Source organism: Mirounga leonina, unplaced genomic scaffold (genome assembly GCF_011800145.1).
Source record: "Mirounga leonina isolate KUSES-001 unplaced genomic scaffold, KU_Mleo_1.0 Mir_115, whole genome shotgun sequence".
Lineage (NCBI taxonomy): Eukaryota > Metazoa > Chordata > Mammalia > Carnivora > Phocidae > Mirounga > Mirounga leonina.
In genome coordinates, this window is record NW_023270268.1 from 50,601,792 (window position 1) to 50,618,943 (window position 17,152).

Sequence of the window (17,152 nt, forward strand, 5' to 3'; positions counted from 1 at the left end):
TCTTGTCTGATTGCCATTGCCAGAACTTCCAGCAATCTGTTGAGAAAAAAATTAATGAGTGCGAACATCTTTGTCTATTTTTGATTATTTCAGTTCTTTTCTACTGAGGGCAATATCATGTGTGGTTTTGCATATGTTTCCTTCAGTATGTGAGGTATGTTTCTTCTAAATTTAGTTTAGAGTTTTTATCATGAACAAGTGTTGAATTTTGTTAAATTTTTTTTTGCGGGGTGCCTGGGTGGCTCAGTTGGTTAGGCGACTGCCTTTGGCTCAGGTCATGATCCCAGGGTCCTGGGATCGAGCCCCACATCAGGCTCCCTGCTCAGTGGAGAGCCTGCTTCTCCCTCTCCCACTCCCCCTGCTTGTGTTCCCTCTCTCACTGTCTCTCTCTCTGTCAATTAAATAAGTAAATAAATAAAATCTTTAAAAAAATAGGGTGTTTTTTTTTTTGCATCAGTTGTAGTGATCCTGTACATTTTATCCTTCCTGTTTTATGTTTTGTATCACACTGAATGATTTGCAGTATTGTACTCTCTTTGCATCCCTTTAATAAATCCTCCTGTTTTTTTAATGGTTCTTTCAGTGTATTGTTGAGTTTGTTTTGGTGAGGATTTTTCCATCTATGTTCATCAGGGATATTCGTCTGAAGTTTTCTGTTTCTGTAGTATAGAAATAGAAAACTTTGTGTGTTTTTTTTTGTCTGTATAGACAAAATTTTGGTCTAATTTTGGTCAAGGTGATTTTGATCTCTAGAGTGAATCTGGAAGTTGTCCTTTGGCTTCTATGTTATATACTGATTTAAAAGTTAGGTATTAATCTTTTTTTTTTTTAAAGATTTTATTTATTTATTTGACAGAGAGAGAGAGAGAGAGAGAGAGAGAGAGCACACCAGAAGGCAGAGGGAGAGGGAGAAGCAGGCTCCCCACTGAGCAGAGAGCCCAACACGGGGCTCAATCCCAGGACCCCAGGCTCATGACCTGAGCCGAAGGCAGATGCTTAACGGACTCAGGTGCCCAGGTATTAATCATTTTTAATTTAATGGGTTTTTGTTTATTTGTTTGTTTTTACAGTATTTTTATTTTTTAATTTATTTTTTACATCATTAGTTTTTGATATAATGTTCAGTGATTCCTTAGTTGTATATAACACCCAGTGTTTTTATTAACATTTGGTTAACATTAATGTTAAATTAGCTTCAAGTGAGCAACATAGTGATGTAACAGCTCTTGACATTACACAGTGCTCACAAGTGCATCTCATCTGTCATCACAGAATGCTATTTCAGTACCATTGACTATATTGTCTCTGCTATACATTAGTTGTCATGACTTTTTATATCATAATGGAAGTTTTTACCTCACATTTTCTTCACCCATTGTTTCCTTCTCACTCTCCTCATCCCAGTCCACCACCAGTTTGTTCTTTGTGTGTATGGGTTTCCTTCTGTTTGTTTGCTTTCTTGTCCATTTGTTTTGATGTTGAAATTCCACATATAAGTAAAACCACATGGTATTAGTCTTTGTCTGATTTATTTCACTTAGCATCATACCCATCCATGGGTCACAAATGGGGCATTCTCATTCTCGTCTATGGCTGAGTTATATTTCTGTGTGTGTGTGTATATACATATACATATATATATACACACACGTACATAAAACATCTTTCTCATCCATTTATCTATGGATGGACACTTATGTCACCTCCATATGTTAGCTATTGTAAACAATGTGGCAATAAACATAGACATTCCTATATCTTTTGAATGTGTGTTTTTGTTTTCTTTGTGTAAATACTTAGGAGTGGAGTTGCTAAAACATGGTATTTCTCTTTTTAATGCTTTTGGGGAACCACCATACATTTTCCACGGAGTTTCATAATGTACACTCCCATTAAATGTGCATGAGGCTTCCCTTTTTACACATCCTGGCCGGCACTTGTTATTGCTTTTTGATCCCAGCTAGTGTGACTGGTGTGTGATTATACCTGATTTTAGTTTCATTTTGCATTTCCTTGATGATTAGTGATGTTGAGCATCTTTGCATGTTTCTGTTGGCCGGTTGGATGAGTTCTTTGGAATAAAGCCTGTTTAGGTCTTCTGCCCATTTTTTAATTGGAGTGTTTGGTTTTTTGTGTTGAGTTGTATAATTTCTTTACAGATTTTGAATATTAAGCTTCTCTGATATATCATTTGCAAATATGTTTTGCCATTCAGTAGGTTGCCTTTTGTATTGTTGATGGTATCATTTGCTGTGTAAAAGATTTTTTTTTTTAAGCATACTCCCGTTTTTTTTTTTTTTTTTTCTTTTGTTTCTTCTGCCTAAAGAGGCATACGTAGAAAAATGTTGCTAAGGCCAATGGCCACGGATTACTATGTATGTTTTCTTTTAGGAGTTTAATGACTCCAGGTCCATTTTGTGCTTATATTTGTTAATGATATAAAAAATGGTTCCATTTGATTCTTTTGCATTTGGCTGTCTAGTCTTCCTTGCACAATTTATTGAAGAGACTGTCTTTTTCCCATTGACTATTCATGCCTCCTTTGTTGCAGGTTACTTGATCATACAGTTTGGGTTTACTTCTGTGCTTCCCCTCCTGTTCCATTGTTCTATGTGTCTGTGTTCCTGTACCACACTCTTTTGATGGCTATACATTTGTCATACATTTTGAAATCAGTGATTGTGTTACCTCCAGCTTTGTTTTGCTTAAGATTGCTTTGGCTCTTCAGAGTGTTTTGCAATTTCCATACACATTTGTAATTCATTTATTCCAGTTCTTTGAAAAACACTATTGTATTTTGATAGAGTTGCATTGAATCTGTAGTTTGCTTTTTGTAGTGCGGAATTTTAAAATTATTCGTACTTGTCAACTATGGGCATGTTATATATATATATCTCCATTGGTTGTGTTCTCTTGAATTTCTTTCATCCGTGTTTTATAGTTTCAGAGTAGAAACCTTTGTGGTTAAGTTCGTTTCTAGGTTTTTTTGTCTTTTTGGTGCAATTGTAATTTTTGTGTGTATGCAATTTCTGTTTCCCCTACTTTGTTCTCAGTGTATTTTGAAACAACCAATTTATGTATATTAATTTTGTATCCTTTAACTTATGCATTTGTTCATTCTCATGGTTTTTTTGGTGGAATCTTTGGTGAGATAGATAGATATAGATATATATATATATATAAATAAATTGTGTCTCCTGCAAATATGACAACTTCTTTCTTACAAGTCTGGATTTTTTTTTTTTTAATTTATTGTATGATTGCTGTGGGTAAGAGTTCCAGTACTCGACAGAATTAAAGTGGTGAATGTGGATATACTTGTCTTATTTCTGATTATAAAGAAGAAGCTTTCAGCTTTTCTTCATTTAGTATTATGTTTAGTTGTGTGTTTTTCTTATATGACCTTTTTTATGTTATGTTTCTCTATACCCATTTTTTTTGAGAATTTTTTATCTTGAGCAAATGTTGAATTTTGTCAAATATTTTTGTGCATCTTGGGAGATGATCATATAGTTTTTATCCTTGCTTTTGTGTTAATGTGTTGTTTTAGATTGTTTGATTTGGAATATTGAATCTTTTTGTGTCCTGGTAATATATATCATTTGATCATGGTGAATCATTTCTTTAATATAATTTTGAATTCAGTTTGGTAATAATATTTGTTTGGTAATATATTTGCATCTGTGGTCACTAGGGGTATTGGCCTGAAGTTCTGTTTTTCTACTGTGTGTTTGTCTTGTTTAGGTATTAGGGCAATGCTCACCTTGCAGAATGAATTTAAAACTTTGCTTCCTCTTCTGTTTTTGTTTCTTTTTTAATATATATATATTTTACTAGCTTGATGAAAGCATGTATTAACTCTTCTTCAGATGTTGGGAAAATTCACCTGTGAAGTCATCTGTCCTGGACTTTTGCTTCTGGGAGGTTTTTTGTTTTTTTGTTTTTTTCTCTACTGATTGTATTTCCTTTTTTGTAATTTGCTAAATTTTCTTTCTTTCTAATTCAGTTTTAGAAGATTGTGTGTTTATAGGTGTTTATCTATTTCTTCTAAGTTGTCAATATTGTTGGGATTTAATTTTTCATATTTTCTTACAATCCTTTTTGTCTCTGTGTTGTCTGATGTTATTCCTTCCTTCCTTCCTTGGTGATTCTTGCTAAAGATTTATCAATTTTATCTTTTCAAATAGCTCCCCTTTTTAATCAGACTTTTTTTTTTTTTTTAGTATCTTTTTGTTTCTGCTCCAATCTTTATTATTTTCCTTTTTCCACTAACTTTGGGACTTTTTGTTTTTCTTTTTCTAGTTCCATTAGGTGTATGGTTCAATTGTTTGAGATTTTTTTGTTTCTTGAGGTAGGCTTATGTTGCTATTACCTTTCCTCTTAGAATTACTTTAGCTGTCTTGAGAATATTTGTATCATTTTGTTTCCATTTCCATTAGTCTCCATGTAATTTTTAATTTCTTCTTTTGATTTCTTCACTGACCCATTTCTTTTTTTTTTAGTATCATGTTTAACCTACATGTGCTTGTATTTTATGCACTTGTTTTCTTGTAATTGGTTCTAGTCATATTGCTGTGACCAAAAAAGATGTTCGATAGGATTTCAGTCTTCTTAAATTTTTTGAGGCTTGTTTTGTGGCCTAATATGTCATCTATGCAGGGGAATGTACCATGTGCACTTGAAAAAAATGTGTAATTTGTTATTTTGGGATGGAATGTTCTGAATATACCTATTAGGTCTTTCTAGTATAATGTGTTTTTCCAAGCCACTGTTGGCTTAATTTTCTGTTGGATTTTCTGTCTGGATGATCTGTCCTTTGTTGAGTGTTAAAGTCCCCTACTGTTATTATATTACTGTCAGATTCTCCCTTTATGCCTCTTAATATGGCTTTAAGTTTTTAGGTGCTTCTGTGTTGCGTACATATATATTTATAATTTTTATGTTCCCTTGTTTTATTGATCATTTTATCATTATGCAATGCCCTTCTTTCTCTTTTGCTACAGTCTTTGTTTTAATGTCTATTTTGTCCAGTAAAGTATTTTGTCCAATCTAGTATTTTTACCCTAGACTTTTTCCCTTCCATTTGCATGAAATATTGTTTTCCATGCCTTTACTTTCAGACTATACGTGTTTTCACGTTTGAAGTGAGTCCCTTGGAGACAGCATATAAATGGGTCTTGTTTTTTTTTTAAAGATTTTATTTATTTGACAGAGAGAGACACAGCGAGAGAGGGAACACAAGCAGGGGGAGTGGGAGAGGGAGAAAAGCAGGCTTCCCGCGGAGCTGGGAACCCAATGCGGGGCTCGATCCCAGGACCCTGGGATCATGACCTGAGCCGAAGGCAGGCACTTAACGACTGAGCCACCCAGGCGTCCCTAAATGGGTCTTGTTTTTTTATCCAGTTACCCTATTTCTTTTGACTGGAACATTTAGTTCATTTACTTTTAATGTAATTATGGATAGGTATGTACTTATTACTATTTTGGTGATTATTTTCTGAATTGTTTCTGTAGTTCTTTTCATTCTTTTTTTGCTCTCCTTTTTGTGGTTTGATGGCTTTAGTGTTATGCTTTGATTCCTTTTTATTTTTGTGTGTATCTATTATAGGCTTTTGATTTGTGGTTACCATAAATAACATTGCATGTATATAGCAGTCTATATTAAGTTGATGTTGCTTAAGTTCAAACATGAACTAAAAGCCCTAAATTTTTACTACCCCCTCAACATTTCATGTAAATGAGGTCATATTTTACATCCTTTTATTTTGTGTATCCCTTGTCTAATTTTACTACATGTAATTGATTTTACTACTTTTGTGTTTTAACCTCCACACTGGCTTTATAACTGATTAATCAACCACCTTTACTATATGTTTTTTTTTTTTTACTAGAGATTTTTTTTTCTTTCATAATTCTCATTCTCATTCTTCAATAATTCCTTTTAACATTTCTTATAAGTCTTGTTTGGTGACGGACGCCTTTCTCAAACTTTTGTTTGAGAAACGCCTCATCTCTCCTTCAATTCCGAATCATAACCTTGCTGGATAGAGTATTCTTAGTTGTAGTTTTTTTTGGTTTTTTGTTTTTTTGTTTTTGTTGTTGTTGTTGTTTTCCTTTCAGCACTTTGAATATATCATGCCACTTCTTCCTGGCCTACAAAGTTTCTGCTGAAAAATCCATTCTTCTGCATCTTCTAATCTGTGGTTGATTCCCTCTAGTTTAAATTTTATTTCATTTATTCTTTAGCTCTAACTGGTCCTTTTAAAATATTTTTTATCTCTTTGTTGAAGTTCTCAGAGTTCGTCCACTCTTTTCTCAACTCCAGTGAGTATCTTTATGACCATGACTTTAATCTCTTTGTCAGGCATATTGCTTATCTCCATTTTGTTTTGCTCTTTTTCTGTAGTATTGTTTGGTTCTTTTATTTGGTCTTTGTTTCCTCATTTTCTCTCTGTGTTTGTTTTTATGTATTAGGTAGAGCAGCTATGTCTCCTGGTCTTGACAGTGATGACCTTGTGTAGAGAGGTTCTGTAGTACCCTGTAGTGAAGTTCCCCTGGTCACCAGAATCAGGTGCCCCAGGGGCATTCCCTGTGCGGACTGCCTGCACCCTTCTGTGTGGCTGTGCTGTGATTGCTGTGGACATGCTAGTGGGTGGGGCTTGTCTTCACCCCAGCTAGCTGTACTGACCCAAGGTACTTACTCCCGGTGCTGTGGGCAGAGTTTGCTCCCTGTGTTGATGAGAGGCCTAACTGCAGCCACTGTGGAATCTGTCGGTGGGGCTGGTGCTCAGCCTGTCTGTAATTAGCCTCTACAAGAGCTGCAAGTAGAGCAATGGCAGGGCTTCATCCCTGCACAGCCAACAAGGAGGCCCAGCTGTTGGAACTGCAAGTGTGCTGGTGTGTGGGGTTATCTCTTCTGCCTCAGAGCAGAAATCCCTTTGGAGGGGCCCTGGTTCCAGCCAGGGCTACCTGCCAGGTATGGCCTGGCAGGAGCTGATTTGGAGAGGTGTATTTTCTAGGGCCTCATAGAATGTTTAGATGAGCCTTTCAGTTGGTTGGTGTATGTTCTCAGACAATAGGAACTCCATAGTGTAAAGCCCAGTCAGGTAAAACTTGGGGTTCTGTGGTGTTTCAGGCCACACTGATGCTGCTGCAGACTCTTGTGAGTATAGGCACTCTAGTTTAGAGTCCTCATTAGCTGGTGCCCATGTTTAAACATTCGGACAGCATTTTTCAAATAAAGGCTGTGTCTTGAGTCTCTATCTAAATTCCCTGCTCTTCCTCTTTATTTCATAAATGTGTCTTAATATTATCCCCACAGATGGTATGTGCTGTGGCCAATATTCAAACAGTCCTATCAGTTTGAGCTGCTGCTTTTGTGGTAGGAGTTGATATGCAATCTATATTGTTTCTGACTGGGTGTGGTATTTCTATGCCTTCAGAGAACCAAATTTTGCCTAGGACTTTTACTGTAGCGGGGGTCTTTGGATCTCACCTGGGTCCATTTTTCATTTTTGGAGTGTAAGAAATTCCGTTAACTCTTTTTTACTAGTCTGTTTTTTACTAGTCTTGTTTTTCCCAGTTATCACCATAAATAAGGATGTCCTCAATATATAGGAGATACTGGGTTTTGTGTGTGTTTTCATCAAAGGCCTGGATGTCTTGTGTTGGAAGGTTGTGGGCCACTACTGGGCTGCTAAGGTAACCTTGTGGTAGCCCAGCAAACTGATCTCCTCTGCCTTCCCATGGAAATGAAATCATGGGTTGGCTCTCCTCATCAATTGGAATAGCAAAGAACATGTCACCTAAGTCTCTCACTGTGTTATAAAGTCTGGATCCAGTGGTGATATTGGTTATGATAGTGCCTATATCCCAGAGTGCTCCCTCATTTTGGGGAGAGTGTTTCAATTCCTCTAATCTACTGTAAAATGATATGGCCTGTCTGGCTTTTTAACAGTCCAGCTTGGGCTATTATGTAATGAAATAGTAGGCACATTAATTTGTTCCTCTAGGAGTTCCTCAAGGTTTTCCTGATTTTGAGTATGTTCTATTACATCCACGCCAGGAATGTCTTCTGTACTGGGAAACTATAAGGCACTTAACCTCAGTGGGTGGTCTATCATCTCTTGTTAGGAATCTCCATATCCATGTCCCTGGGGTTAATTTTCCTCCTAACCCTTCCCTGAGTGCTTTGTTGTTGTTCAGTTTTTTGTAGATTAGTGGGCTAGGCTTGTATCATGTTATGAACCCTGTATCTAGCAACATGGTAGTGTATGTAATATTCTTATTTACCAAGGTGTGTCTACTGACATGGCCGGCACAAACTATGCAGCACTGTCTCCAGTATGGGCCAGGAGGGCTCAGCGGTGTGCTCTACTTCAGCTATCAGGGACTTGTCTAGTAATGGATTAGGTTTTATAAAGGGGTTGGAATGAACAGTAAATGGGTTAATGGGTCTATGTGTTTATTTTCGGTAGGTCTATTTACTCTAAAACATTGGTGGTTTCCATTTCTCTGCCACTGTTAGGGTTTTTGGGGTGTCTATTTGGGTTTCTGTCTTTATAATTTTGTGAAAGTGGGGAGGTCTAGGTGGTTTATGTGGCCAAAAGGGCCTTGGAGATTTAGGTCTATATGGTCTATTTTGATGAGGTCTATTTATATTAGGTGTAGGCCTGTTTTGTCTCTATACATGCGTGTTAAAGAAAAAGCTTTTATCTTGACTTAGTTCCTCAGCTGTTCTTATCAAGTCAATCAGTTCTCCAGTGTTTCTGGTCCCTGCAAATACTATAAATAATGCTTTCTTGTCTGTGGGGGTTCAGCTTTGTGGCCAAAAGGGCCTTGGAGATTTAGGTCTATATGGTCTATTTGGATGAGGTCTACTTATATTAGGTGTAGGCCTGTTTTGTCTCTATACATGCATGTTAAAGAAAAAGCTTTTATCTTGACTTAGTTCCTCAGCTGTTCTTATCAAGTCAATCAGTTCTCTAGTGTTTCTGGTCCCTGCAAATACTATAAATAATGCTTTCTTGTCTGTGGGGGTTCAGCTTTTAGGATGACTTTTAAATTTGTTCTGGAGCAATGAGGGTGTCTGTCCTCTATTATAAATCATAGTCAAAGGCCTATTTATTTATTTATTTTTAAATATTTTATTTATTTATTTGAGAGAGAATGAGAGAGAGAGCACATGAGAGGGGGGAGGGTCAGAGGGAGAAGCAGACTCCCTGCAGAGCAGGGAGCCCGATGCGGGACTCGATCCTGGGACTCCAGGATCATGACCTGAGCCGAAGGCAGTTGCTTAACCAATTGAGCCACCCAGGTGCCCCGGCCTATTTCATTATTGTCTTAGCTTCCCATGCTGTTTTCCAAAGAGATGTTTGGAAGAATAATATCTTACATATAGGCCATCTTAATCTTTAGGTGGCTGCTACCCAGCCAAATCAAATTCCTTGTAAACTAGTAGTATCTTCTCCAAATGCTTGAAGGTTTTGATTAAATTTACCATCAGTACTAATGGGCCCAAGTTGCACAATCTCTGCTCCTGTAAGGATCAGGTTTTTTTTTTTTTTTTTTTTTTTTTGGACAGGGTTCTAGAAAGCAACTTTTATTCTGGGCCAAAGAAAACTTTAAGTTTTGGAAAGAACTAGAAAAACTGTTAGTCAATTTACCCTGAGATCTGAAGATCCTATCTGCACACGAGCATTGGTCATCATTGTGGTTTTGTAGGAGATACAAACCCTAGAAAACCCAATTCCAGCTTCTAGCTTTTTCCAAATTCTATGCTAAATACATTTCAGACTAGAATCTTTAGCATTTCATGATGTAGTTCTTTGAACATTAATGCACAGGGATACATAAATCCTGACAAATGCTTTTTAGATTCCAAACCACTTTCATGTGTAAAAGCCCTGGTGTGTTTAACATTCAGACTGCTGGGCCCCATCTCAAGATTCTGGAACAGTATGGTAAATAATGGGGGCGTCAAGGAGGAAAAACTTTAGGTTCAGGAATTATATCCTTCACAATCACTTTAATCCTATCACTCTGTCCACTCTTTAGAATGTGTCCCATCAAAACTGAGTCTTCCCTTTTGGGGTGCCCGACTGGCTCAGCTGGTAGAGCAAATAACTCTTAATCAGGGTCGTGAGTTCAAGCCCCATGTTGGGTGGAGAGCTTACTTTAACAAAACCTAACAAACCCTGAGTTTTCCCCTTTTGAGCCACATATTACAGTTAAAGGGTGTGTTCTCCCCCTCATTGTAAATTCAGAATATACAATGCAAACTGGCCTTTCAACTACATGTGCTATCATTCTCACTCTATAAATGAAAATGTTCAAGTTAGGTATTGGGCCAAGTCCTCTAAGTGCTGACGCTCTCTTTCACACTTTCTGAGGGGAGTTGGCAGAGGGTCTCAGGCCCTCATACCCTTACTCCTAGAATCTGTTAGGTGGGTTTCTGAGGTACAGGTAAGGAGGGAGGGGTGCTAAAGAATTTACACCCAGACCAGAAGAGAAAAGCACTTGTTAGCATTTAATGAGCACCCCCCCAAACGTGGCTTCACGCTACTAGAATGCAGGCGCCCCCGACACCCTTAATCTTCTCCTCTGCTCTTCTACTGAAGAATTTGGCCTTCACGATGACAGGCTGTTTTGGGAGTTTTCCCTTTCCCAAAACTTTGTAGTAGCCCGATCGCACCACATCAATGATAGGAGCAGCTCCAGTCTTGTTTTTGGTGGCATTTACCCGTGTCTGCTCACTGACCAAGGTCCACAGTTTATCAAGGTTGACAGTTGGGCAGAAGCTCTGGTTCCTCTTTAAGTGGTAATGTCTCATGCCAACTTTTCCAAAGTAACCTGGGTGATATTTGTCAAAGTTGATCCTGTGGTGATGCATGCCACCAGCATTACCCCGGCCTCCTGGGTGCTTCCAGTGCTTGCCGATGCGGCCGTGGTCGTGGCTCATGTGGCCCCGAAGTTTCCGGGTCTTCCTCAGTCTGGATGGCATGTCGGCAGCCCAGACGGAAAAGAAGGATCAGGTTTTGTCTTCTTTTGGGCCCTCTTTCATAGCCACTGGATTTCTGGGTCCAGATCCGTTTGTTGGAGTTCCGTTTTAGTTTTTGTCATTTCTTACCTGTTACAATCTCTCCCCTCAGTCACTCTGAATGGTTCCATAGTATCATTTGTTGTCGTTTTGCCTTTTTTTCCTGGGCCTAGCCTCTAGTAAGTTAGTTACCAGGGTGAAAGGGTCCAAGTATTCATTGTCCTTAAGGTGTGGATTGGTGCTTTTAGGAACAAAGGACCTGGGTTTCTTCCTTCTCTGGAGATTACTTTTGGTGCTAGTACTTTTCTGTCTATTGGCATGTTACTTCGTGCTTCTAAGAAGTGCACTGAAAAAAATTTTTATTGCTTTTTCAAATACAGGCTATAACTCACTGCATTGGGTGATCAGGCCAACATCTGGAGTTTCCTTAATTATAAGTTTTGTCTGGACTAAGTCTTCCATAGGTCTCCAGGGATCCTCAGAAGATAATTTTATAATCCATCATACACCTAAACCACCTCTTGGGCAATTTCGGTAGGGTTAGTGAGTGAGGCCCATTTGCTACTGCCCTCCTATATTTCTGTTTAGTGATCAAGAACATATTTTATCATAGACCTCATAGAGCATTCCAAGTGGTTTATAGTATGGTAAAGCAGTATTAGTTGTTGTGGCCACTGTTAGTATCCAAACTGTAACGGTTCCATAAATTGTGTCTATTCAAAGGCTGTTTGTAGGGGCTCCTGGGTGGCTCAGTCGTTAAGCGTCTGCCTTCAGCTCAGGTCATGATCCCAGGGTCCTGGGATCGAGTCCCACATCGGGCTCCCTGCTCCGTGGGAAGCCTGCTTCTCCCTCTCCCACTCCCCCTGCTTGTGCTCCCTCTCTCGCTGTGTCTCTCTCTGTCAAATAAATAAAAAATCTTTAACAAACAAACAAACAAAAAAACAAAAAACAAAGGCTGTTTGTAATTTCAGTAGAATGCCATAGGTGGTAAACAGTGTATTAAGTTTGTCAATCCCGTTTGGGCTGTACCATATTTTGGTCAATTATATATTTAGTGTAATTTGTCAACCTGTATTTCAAATTTGGCACGGAGTACCCACCAGTGTTAATTATTATTTGGGGGAGTGGGTTGCCATTTCTGTTGTTTTGTTTTGGTAGGCTAATGATGCTCAAAGACTGAGTTTGTCTTTGCCAACAATTTATTTAACAGAGGTTCACTGTGGAATTTCACAAGCTAAACACATACAAGATAATGTCTTTCAATAAAGCCAATGAGGAAATTACAGACTCCAAACCAATGACAGATGAATCAAACTATTGTTCTAGGCAAGGGGAGATGAAAGGAATAAAGTCCAAATTTAGTTGAGATGTACGTTTATAGGAGATGGTACTTGGGAGAGGTGGCTTCGCCAACTGCGGCTGACGTCCAGCGGCCAAGGGAAAAGTAGAAGTCCTGGTAGCTAGCGCATGGTGCTGACGGTGATGGGCGAGGGGCTGGCTGACAACACAGCTGGCGAATCTCTCCCTTCAGTCACTCTGATTGGTTTCATAGTATCATTTGTTGTCCTTTTGTCTATTTTCCTGGGCCTAGCAAGAGCTGTTGCAAGAGCTAATTTTCCCAAGGTCTTCACAGAGCTATTTTAGATCGGCAAAGCGAAGCCTTGCCCAGACTGAACACTCTGGATGAGTCCTCACATACTGTCAGTATTTACAGTCTACACGTCTCCTTGCCATAGTTGCTTCTCCAAATATGAAGGGGGCCCCTCAGCAGCTGAGCTACTCGTTGTTGTCAGAATGGATGAGATGATTCCTGACCAGCTTACTTCATTCTTTGATGAAAATAACTCTACTTCGAAAAACATTGTTTTCCTTTTTCATAAAACCAGTACACTTAAAATTAGATCAAACTAATACACAACACAGGCAAACTTGGAGGGATCTGGACTGTCCTCCCAGGATGGGTCTAGTCTGGCTGGCCAGGGTATCCTTCACTAAGAGACACCTGGGAGTCTTGATTGCTGGGAAGGCCAGGACCCCACTGGCACCCAGTCCAAATGGGACTGCCACCAGTGTAAAGTTGCTGCTGCAGAAAGATTTTCAGGAGGTTTCCTTTGCTCTGGACGCTATGCAAGTGGTTGGGGACTAGCCTAGCTCTATAGCCCGGGAGCACCTTGGCTCCCCCAGCCTGGCTGAGCAGGTGTGTACAGGGCATGTACCAGTCATGCATGTCCGGGAAGCCAGGGACCTGGAACTGGACAGTGTCAGGAGAATACAGATCTCTAGAGTGGGTTCTTAGGGGTCCATAGCCTCTGCCTAATTCGAAGCCCTTACTTAAACATATGAGCATAATGACCTTGAAGGCATCACTGAAGAAAACTGGATTTCTAGACCAGAGCCAGTAATCAAGGCTCCCAGGTGTTTCTTATTAGAGGATGTCTCATCAGTCCACCAGGCGCCCCCCCTGGTAAGGCAGTCCAGTTTCTTCTATCTCTGACATACACATTTATGTATGTTAAATCTTGAATTGAGGTGGAATCCTTGTACCCCTAAGGGCCTGTTCCTGTGCTCCAGCCTCTCTTGACACTTATGCTTTAACAGGTCTCTGGCTACCCTGAGCTTTACACCCAGCATATGCACCCTTTCAGATGCGCTTAGGCAGCCAAGGCCCTCCAGGCTTTTTTTTTTTTTTTAAAGATTTTATTTATTTGAAACAGAATGAGAGAGACAGAAAGCACATGAGAGGGGGGAGGGTCAGAGGGAGAAGCAGACTCCCCGCCGAGCAGGGAGCCCGATGCGGGACTCGATCCCGGGACTCCAGGATCATGACCTGAGCCGAAGGCAGTCGCTTAACCAACTGAGCCACCCAGGCGCCCTGCCCTCCAGGCTCTTAAGCTCAGGTTGTTTGAAACCACCTGCATAGACTCCAAGGCAGTGAGAATTCACCACCCCTCCCCAAAATCTTTCTGAAGCAACATTTTTAAACAGGTGACAGTCCCCATTTGGACAGGCTGCCTGATGGAGTCCCAGGATTACCAGTATTGAAGGCTCTGAGGTGTCTCTTAGTGGAGAATGTCTAGGCCAATACCCCCCGGGCCCCCCAGCCCAGTCATAGCAAGGCAGTCCGTATTCCTGCAGCTTTACCTTCAGGAAGGTTATGCACATTTGTGTAGGTTAGGGCTTGGAATTAGAGGAGTTATACCCCCAAAAGCCCACTCCTGTGACCTGGGCTACTGCAACATTTGCTCTGTAGTAGGTCCCTGGTCTCCTTGATCTGCATGGCCAATGCACCTGCAGTACATGCCAGTCAGCTGGTCTTGGGCAGCTGCGCCCTCCAGGGCTTGGGAGCCTAGGCCTACCCCATAAGCCTGCATAGCCTCCAGGGTGGGATGCCAGCCCCTTGAAAATCTTTCTGAGCCAGCTTTAAACTGGTGACCGTCAATCCCCATTTAGTCTAGCTGCCTGACAGAGTCCCAGGTTTACCAGTATAGGGGCCCAGGGATGGCTGCTCCCCAAATTTTCCACAATGGCATATTAGTTATTTTGAATTAAAGTTACTTAAGAAATGGGGTAGTAAGTAATCTCCTGTGTGAAATAAATCCCCTGTGTGAAAGGTACCTTTCCTGCACCAGGAGGTAAAGAAATCTTTTTCTTTTCCAACAGTTTATGGAGTGAGCAGGACAAACTTTCCTGGCTGGACATTGCTCATTGATGAGCTTTCCGGATCTCTGTCTGCAGAGTCTAATGGAGTGAGAGCCCTTTTTCTCTTTCTAAATTTATAGTAGCTATTCCTTTAGGTGTCACGACTCTGGTAAATTTGGTGGAGTACTCTTGATTTAACTGATCTATTTCCTCCCAGAGATGGTCACTTTTTCTTTGTCTCCATCTTTTGTTTCGTTATAAAAAGGAACTAGCATAGGGAAAGAATGCAGGGAATAGGCCCTTATAAGCCTATTGTTGAAGACAGCCTTACAGACTCATGAGTTAATAGTTCTCATCAGACTGGCATCTGTTGAGATAAACTTTGCTTTGAGTCGGCTATGTTAAAACAAAAGAAAAGGGTTTTTTCCTTTCACATTTTTAATGTCCTGAAACCTTGGCTTTGTGGCCACTGCCATCTGGAGGGTGCCCTCACTGTGGTGTACTGTGGTGGCCAAATGGACGGTTTCTGAGGCACAGAGTTACCAGCGGCACTCTCTCTGTCCAGCTGTGCTCAGGGGAGTTTCTCGTGCGAGGTCCCAGCACATAAGGGAACCCTGTGGCCCCAACCTTCCTTGCTCCAGCGGTGCCCGCCTGGTGGCACAGGTCAGTGAGCTGGTGCCTGGAGGCATGCCACGTATTGATGGGAGGCCAGAGGTACTCTTCACTACCCTAGCCTTACAACCCATGCAAAGAGGGCTTTTGCCATCTTAGATCATTTTGGGGAGAAAACTTTTGGATCATTAGGGCTGATCATCTTTGTCCTCTCCAGAAACACCTCTTGTGTCCATGGTCTAAGCCAGGAATGTTTCCACTGGGTCTTTCCATAAAAAGGCTTATTTGGGGAGGGTGTGTGCTATGGTGAGCGCTGTGAGTTGTGTTAAGACTGATGAACCACCGACCTTTACCTCTAAAACAAATAGTACATTATATGTTAATAAGAAAGAAGGAAAGAAGGAAAGAAGGCTTATTTGAGTTGGTATTGAGATTTAAGATTCTACTCATGAATGGCCAAATGATGGATCCTTTAGATTAGCTATATTTGAAGGAAAAAATTCTTCATGGAGAAGGCTTTTTTTTTAAGAATTTTTTATTTGAGAGAGTAAGAGAGAGCGCATAAGCAGGGGCGAGGGGCAGAGGGAGAGGGAGAAGCAGGCTCCTCGCTGAGCAGGGAGACCGATGTGGGGCTTGATCCCAGGGGATCATGATTTGAGCCGAAGGCAGACGCTAAAGTGACTGAGCCACCCAGGGGCTCCTCTTTATGGAGAGTTCTTCATTGTCTTATTGTAACCAACTCAAGTTCATGTGCCCGATGTCCATCAAAGTCGATCACTGAGGCATTGAGCATGTGGCAACAGTTTATTTGAAAGGCTGCCAAATGAGATGGGAGAACAGCTCCAAAACCATCTCTCTGAGAGGGAGACTCGAGGTTTTTTTTGTTTTTGTTTGTTTGTTTGTTTGTTTGTTTGTTTTAAAGGAAAGCAGAAAAGAGTCTGGGTAAATGGGAAAGGAGCTATGCTACTCAAATCAGATAAAGAAAGTAACCAAATCAAGGAGGGTTAATTTCATTTTGTTGTGCTCAAAGAAGAGTTCAGTGGTCCTGACTGATTCAGGCTGGCTTCTTGATGAAAACTTGAGTTCCTGCAAAACAACTAAATTAACACTCAATTGTTTTGGCATCAGGCGAGGATATAATCTTACAGGAACTTGGGGGCAGACAGCATTCCAAGAACAAGCAGATAATTGCTTATCTGCCTGGTTAACTCCTTGGTTACCAGTTTTATTATCAATATAATGGCTAGCCTTAGGGACTCTCTTGACAAGATGGAAAAACAGAAATTAGATGGACTTAAGACAAAAATTAATGTCCACATCCAAAGTAAATTCTCCTTCTCGAAATCTGGCTCCTGACTGCCTGTTTTAACTTGCATTTCCTTACAGAGAGCTGTCTGGCCTAATCTATAGGCCCCAAATACCCAGGTTATTCCTGTAAATGCTTAAAAGCTAGGAAGAAAACTTAACAGAACCTGTTCTTTGCATTTTTTCCTACTTTTCAAGGCTCTGTAATCAGGCTGTCAGCTTCAGACATTTTTTTTTTAAAGATTGATTGATTGATTGATTGATTGATTTATGAGAGAGTGTTAGCACATTTGGGGGGCCGGCAGAGAGAGAAAGAGAAGCAGGCGCCCTGCCCTGCCCTACGTGGGGCTCTAACACAGGACCCTGGGATCATGACCTGAGCCCAAGGCAGACATTTTTTTTTTTTTTTTAAGATTTTATTTATTTATTTGACAGAGAGAGACACAGCGAGAGAGAGAACACAAGCAGGGGGAGTGGGAGAGGGAGAAGCAGGCTTCCCGTGGAGCAGGGAGCCTGATGCGGGGCTCAATCACAGGACACTGGGATCATGACCTGCGC

At 40.5% G+C, this 17,152-nt stretch overlaps 1 protein-coding gene and 2 long non-coding RNA genes across 5 annotated transcripts in view; 1 reads left to right on the forward strand and 2 right to left on the reverse strand.

Annotated features, from left to right (window-relative positions):
* LOC118005703 overlaps positions 1-17,152 on the forward strand; it is a 28,889-nt gene that overhangs the window by 1,758 nt on the left and 9,979 nt on the right. The window contains exons 1-2 of one of the 3 annotated variants that reach the window (XR_004677858.1): positions 991-1,017; positions 14,699-14,784. The exons of 1 other annotated variant lie outside the window; for it this stretch is intronic. This is a non-coding gene — a long non-coding RNA (uncharacterized LOC118005703). Of the gene's footprint in view, positions 1-990; positions 1,018-14,464; positions 14,785-17,152 lie in introns of those variants that run through there. One more of the 3 variants, XR_004677857.1, reaches the window with a different exon arrangement.
* On the reverse strand, positions 9,553-11,199 carry LOC118005695 (60S ribosomal protein L27a-like). The gene has a single exon (XM_034997754.1). The coding sequence runs from the start codon at positions 11,000-11,002 to the stop codon at positions 10,556-10,558; it is 447 nt and encodes a 148-aa protein (XP_034853645.1). The 5' UTR covers positions 11,003-11,199; the 3' UTR covers positions 9,553-10,555.
* LOC118005710 overlaps positions 15,924-17,152 on the reverse strand; it is a 33,549-nt gene continuing 32,320 nt past the window's right edge. Inside the window, exon 6 of the long non-coding RNA XR_004677865.1 lies at positions 15,924-16,375. This is a non-coding gene — a long non-coding RNA (uncharacterized LOC118005710). The remainder of the gene's footprint in view (positions 16,376-17,152) is intronic.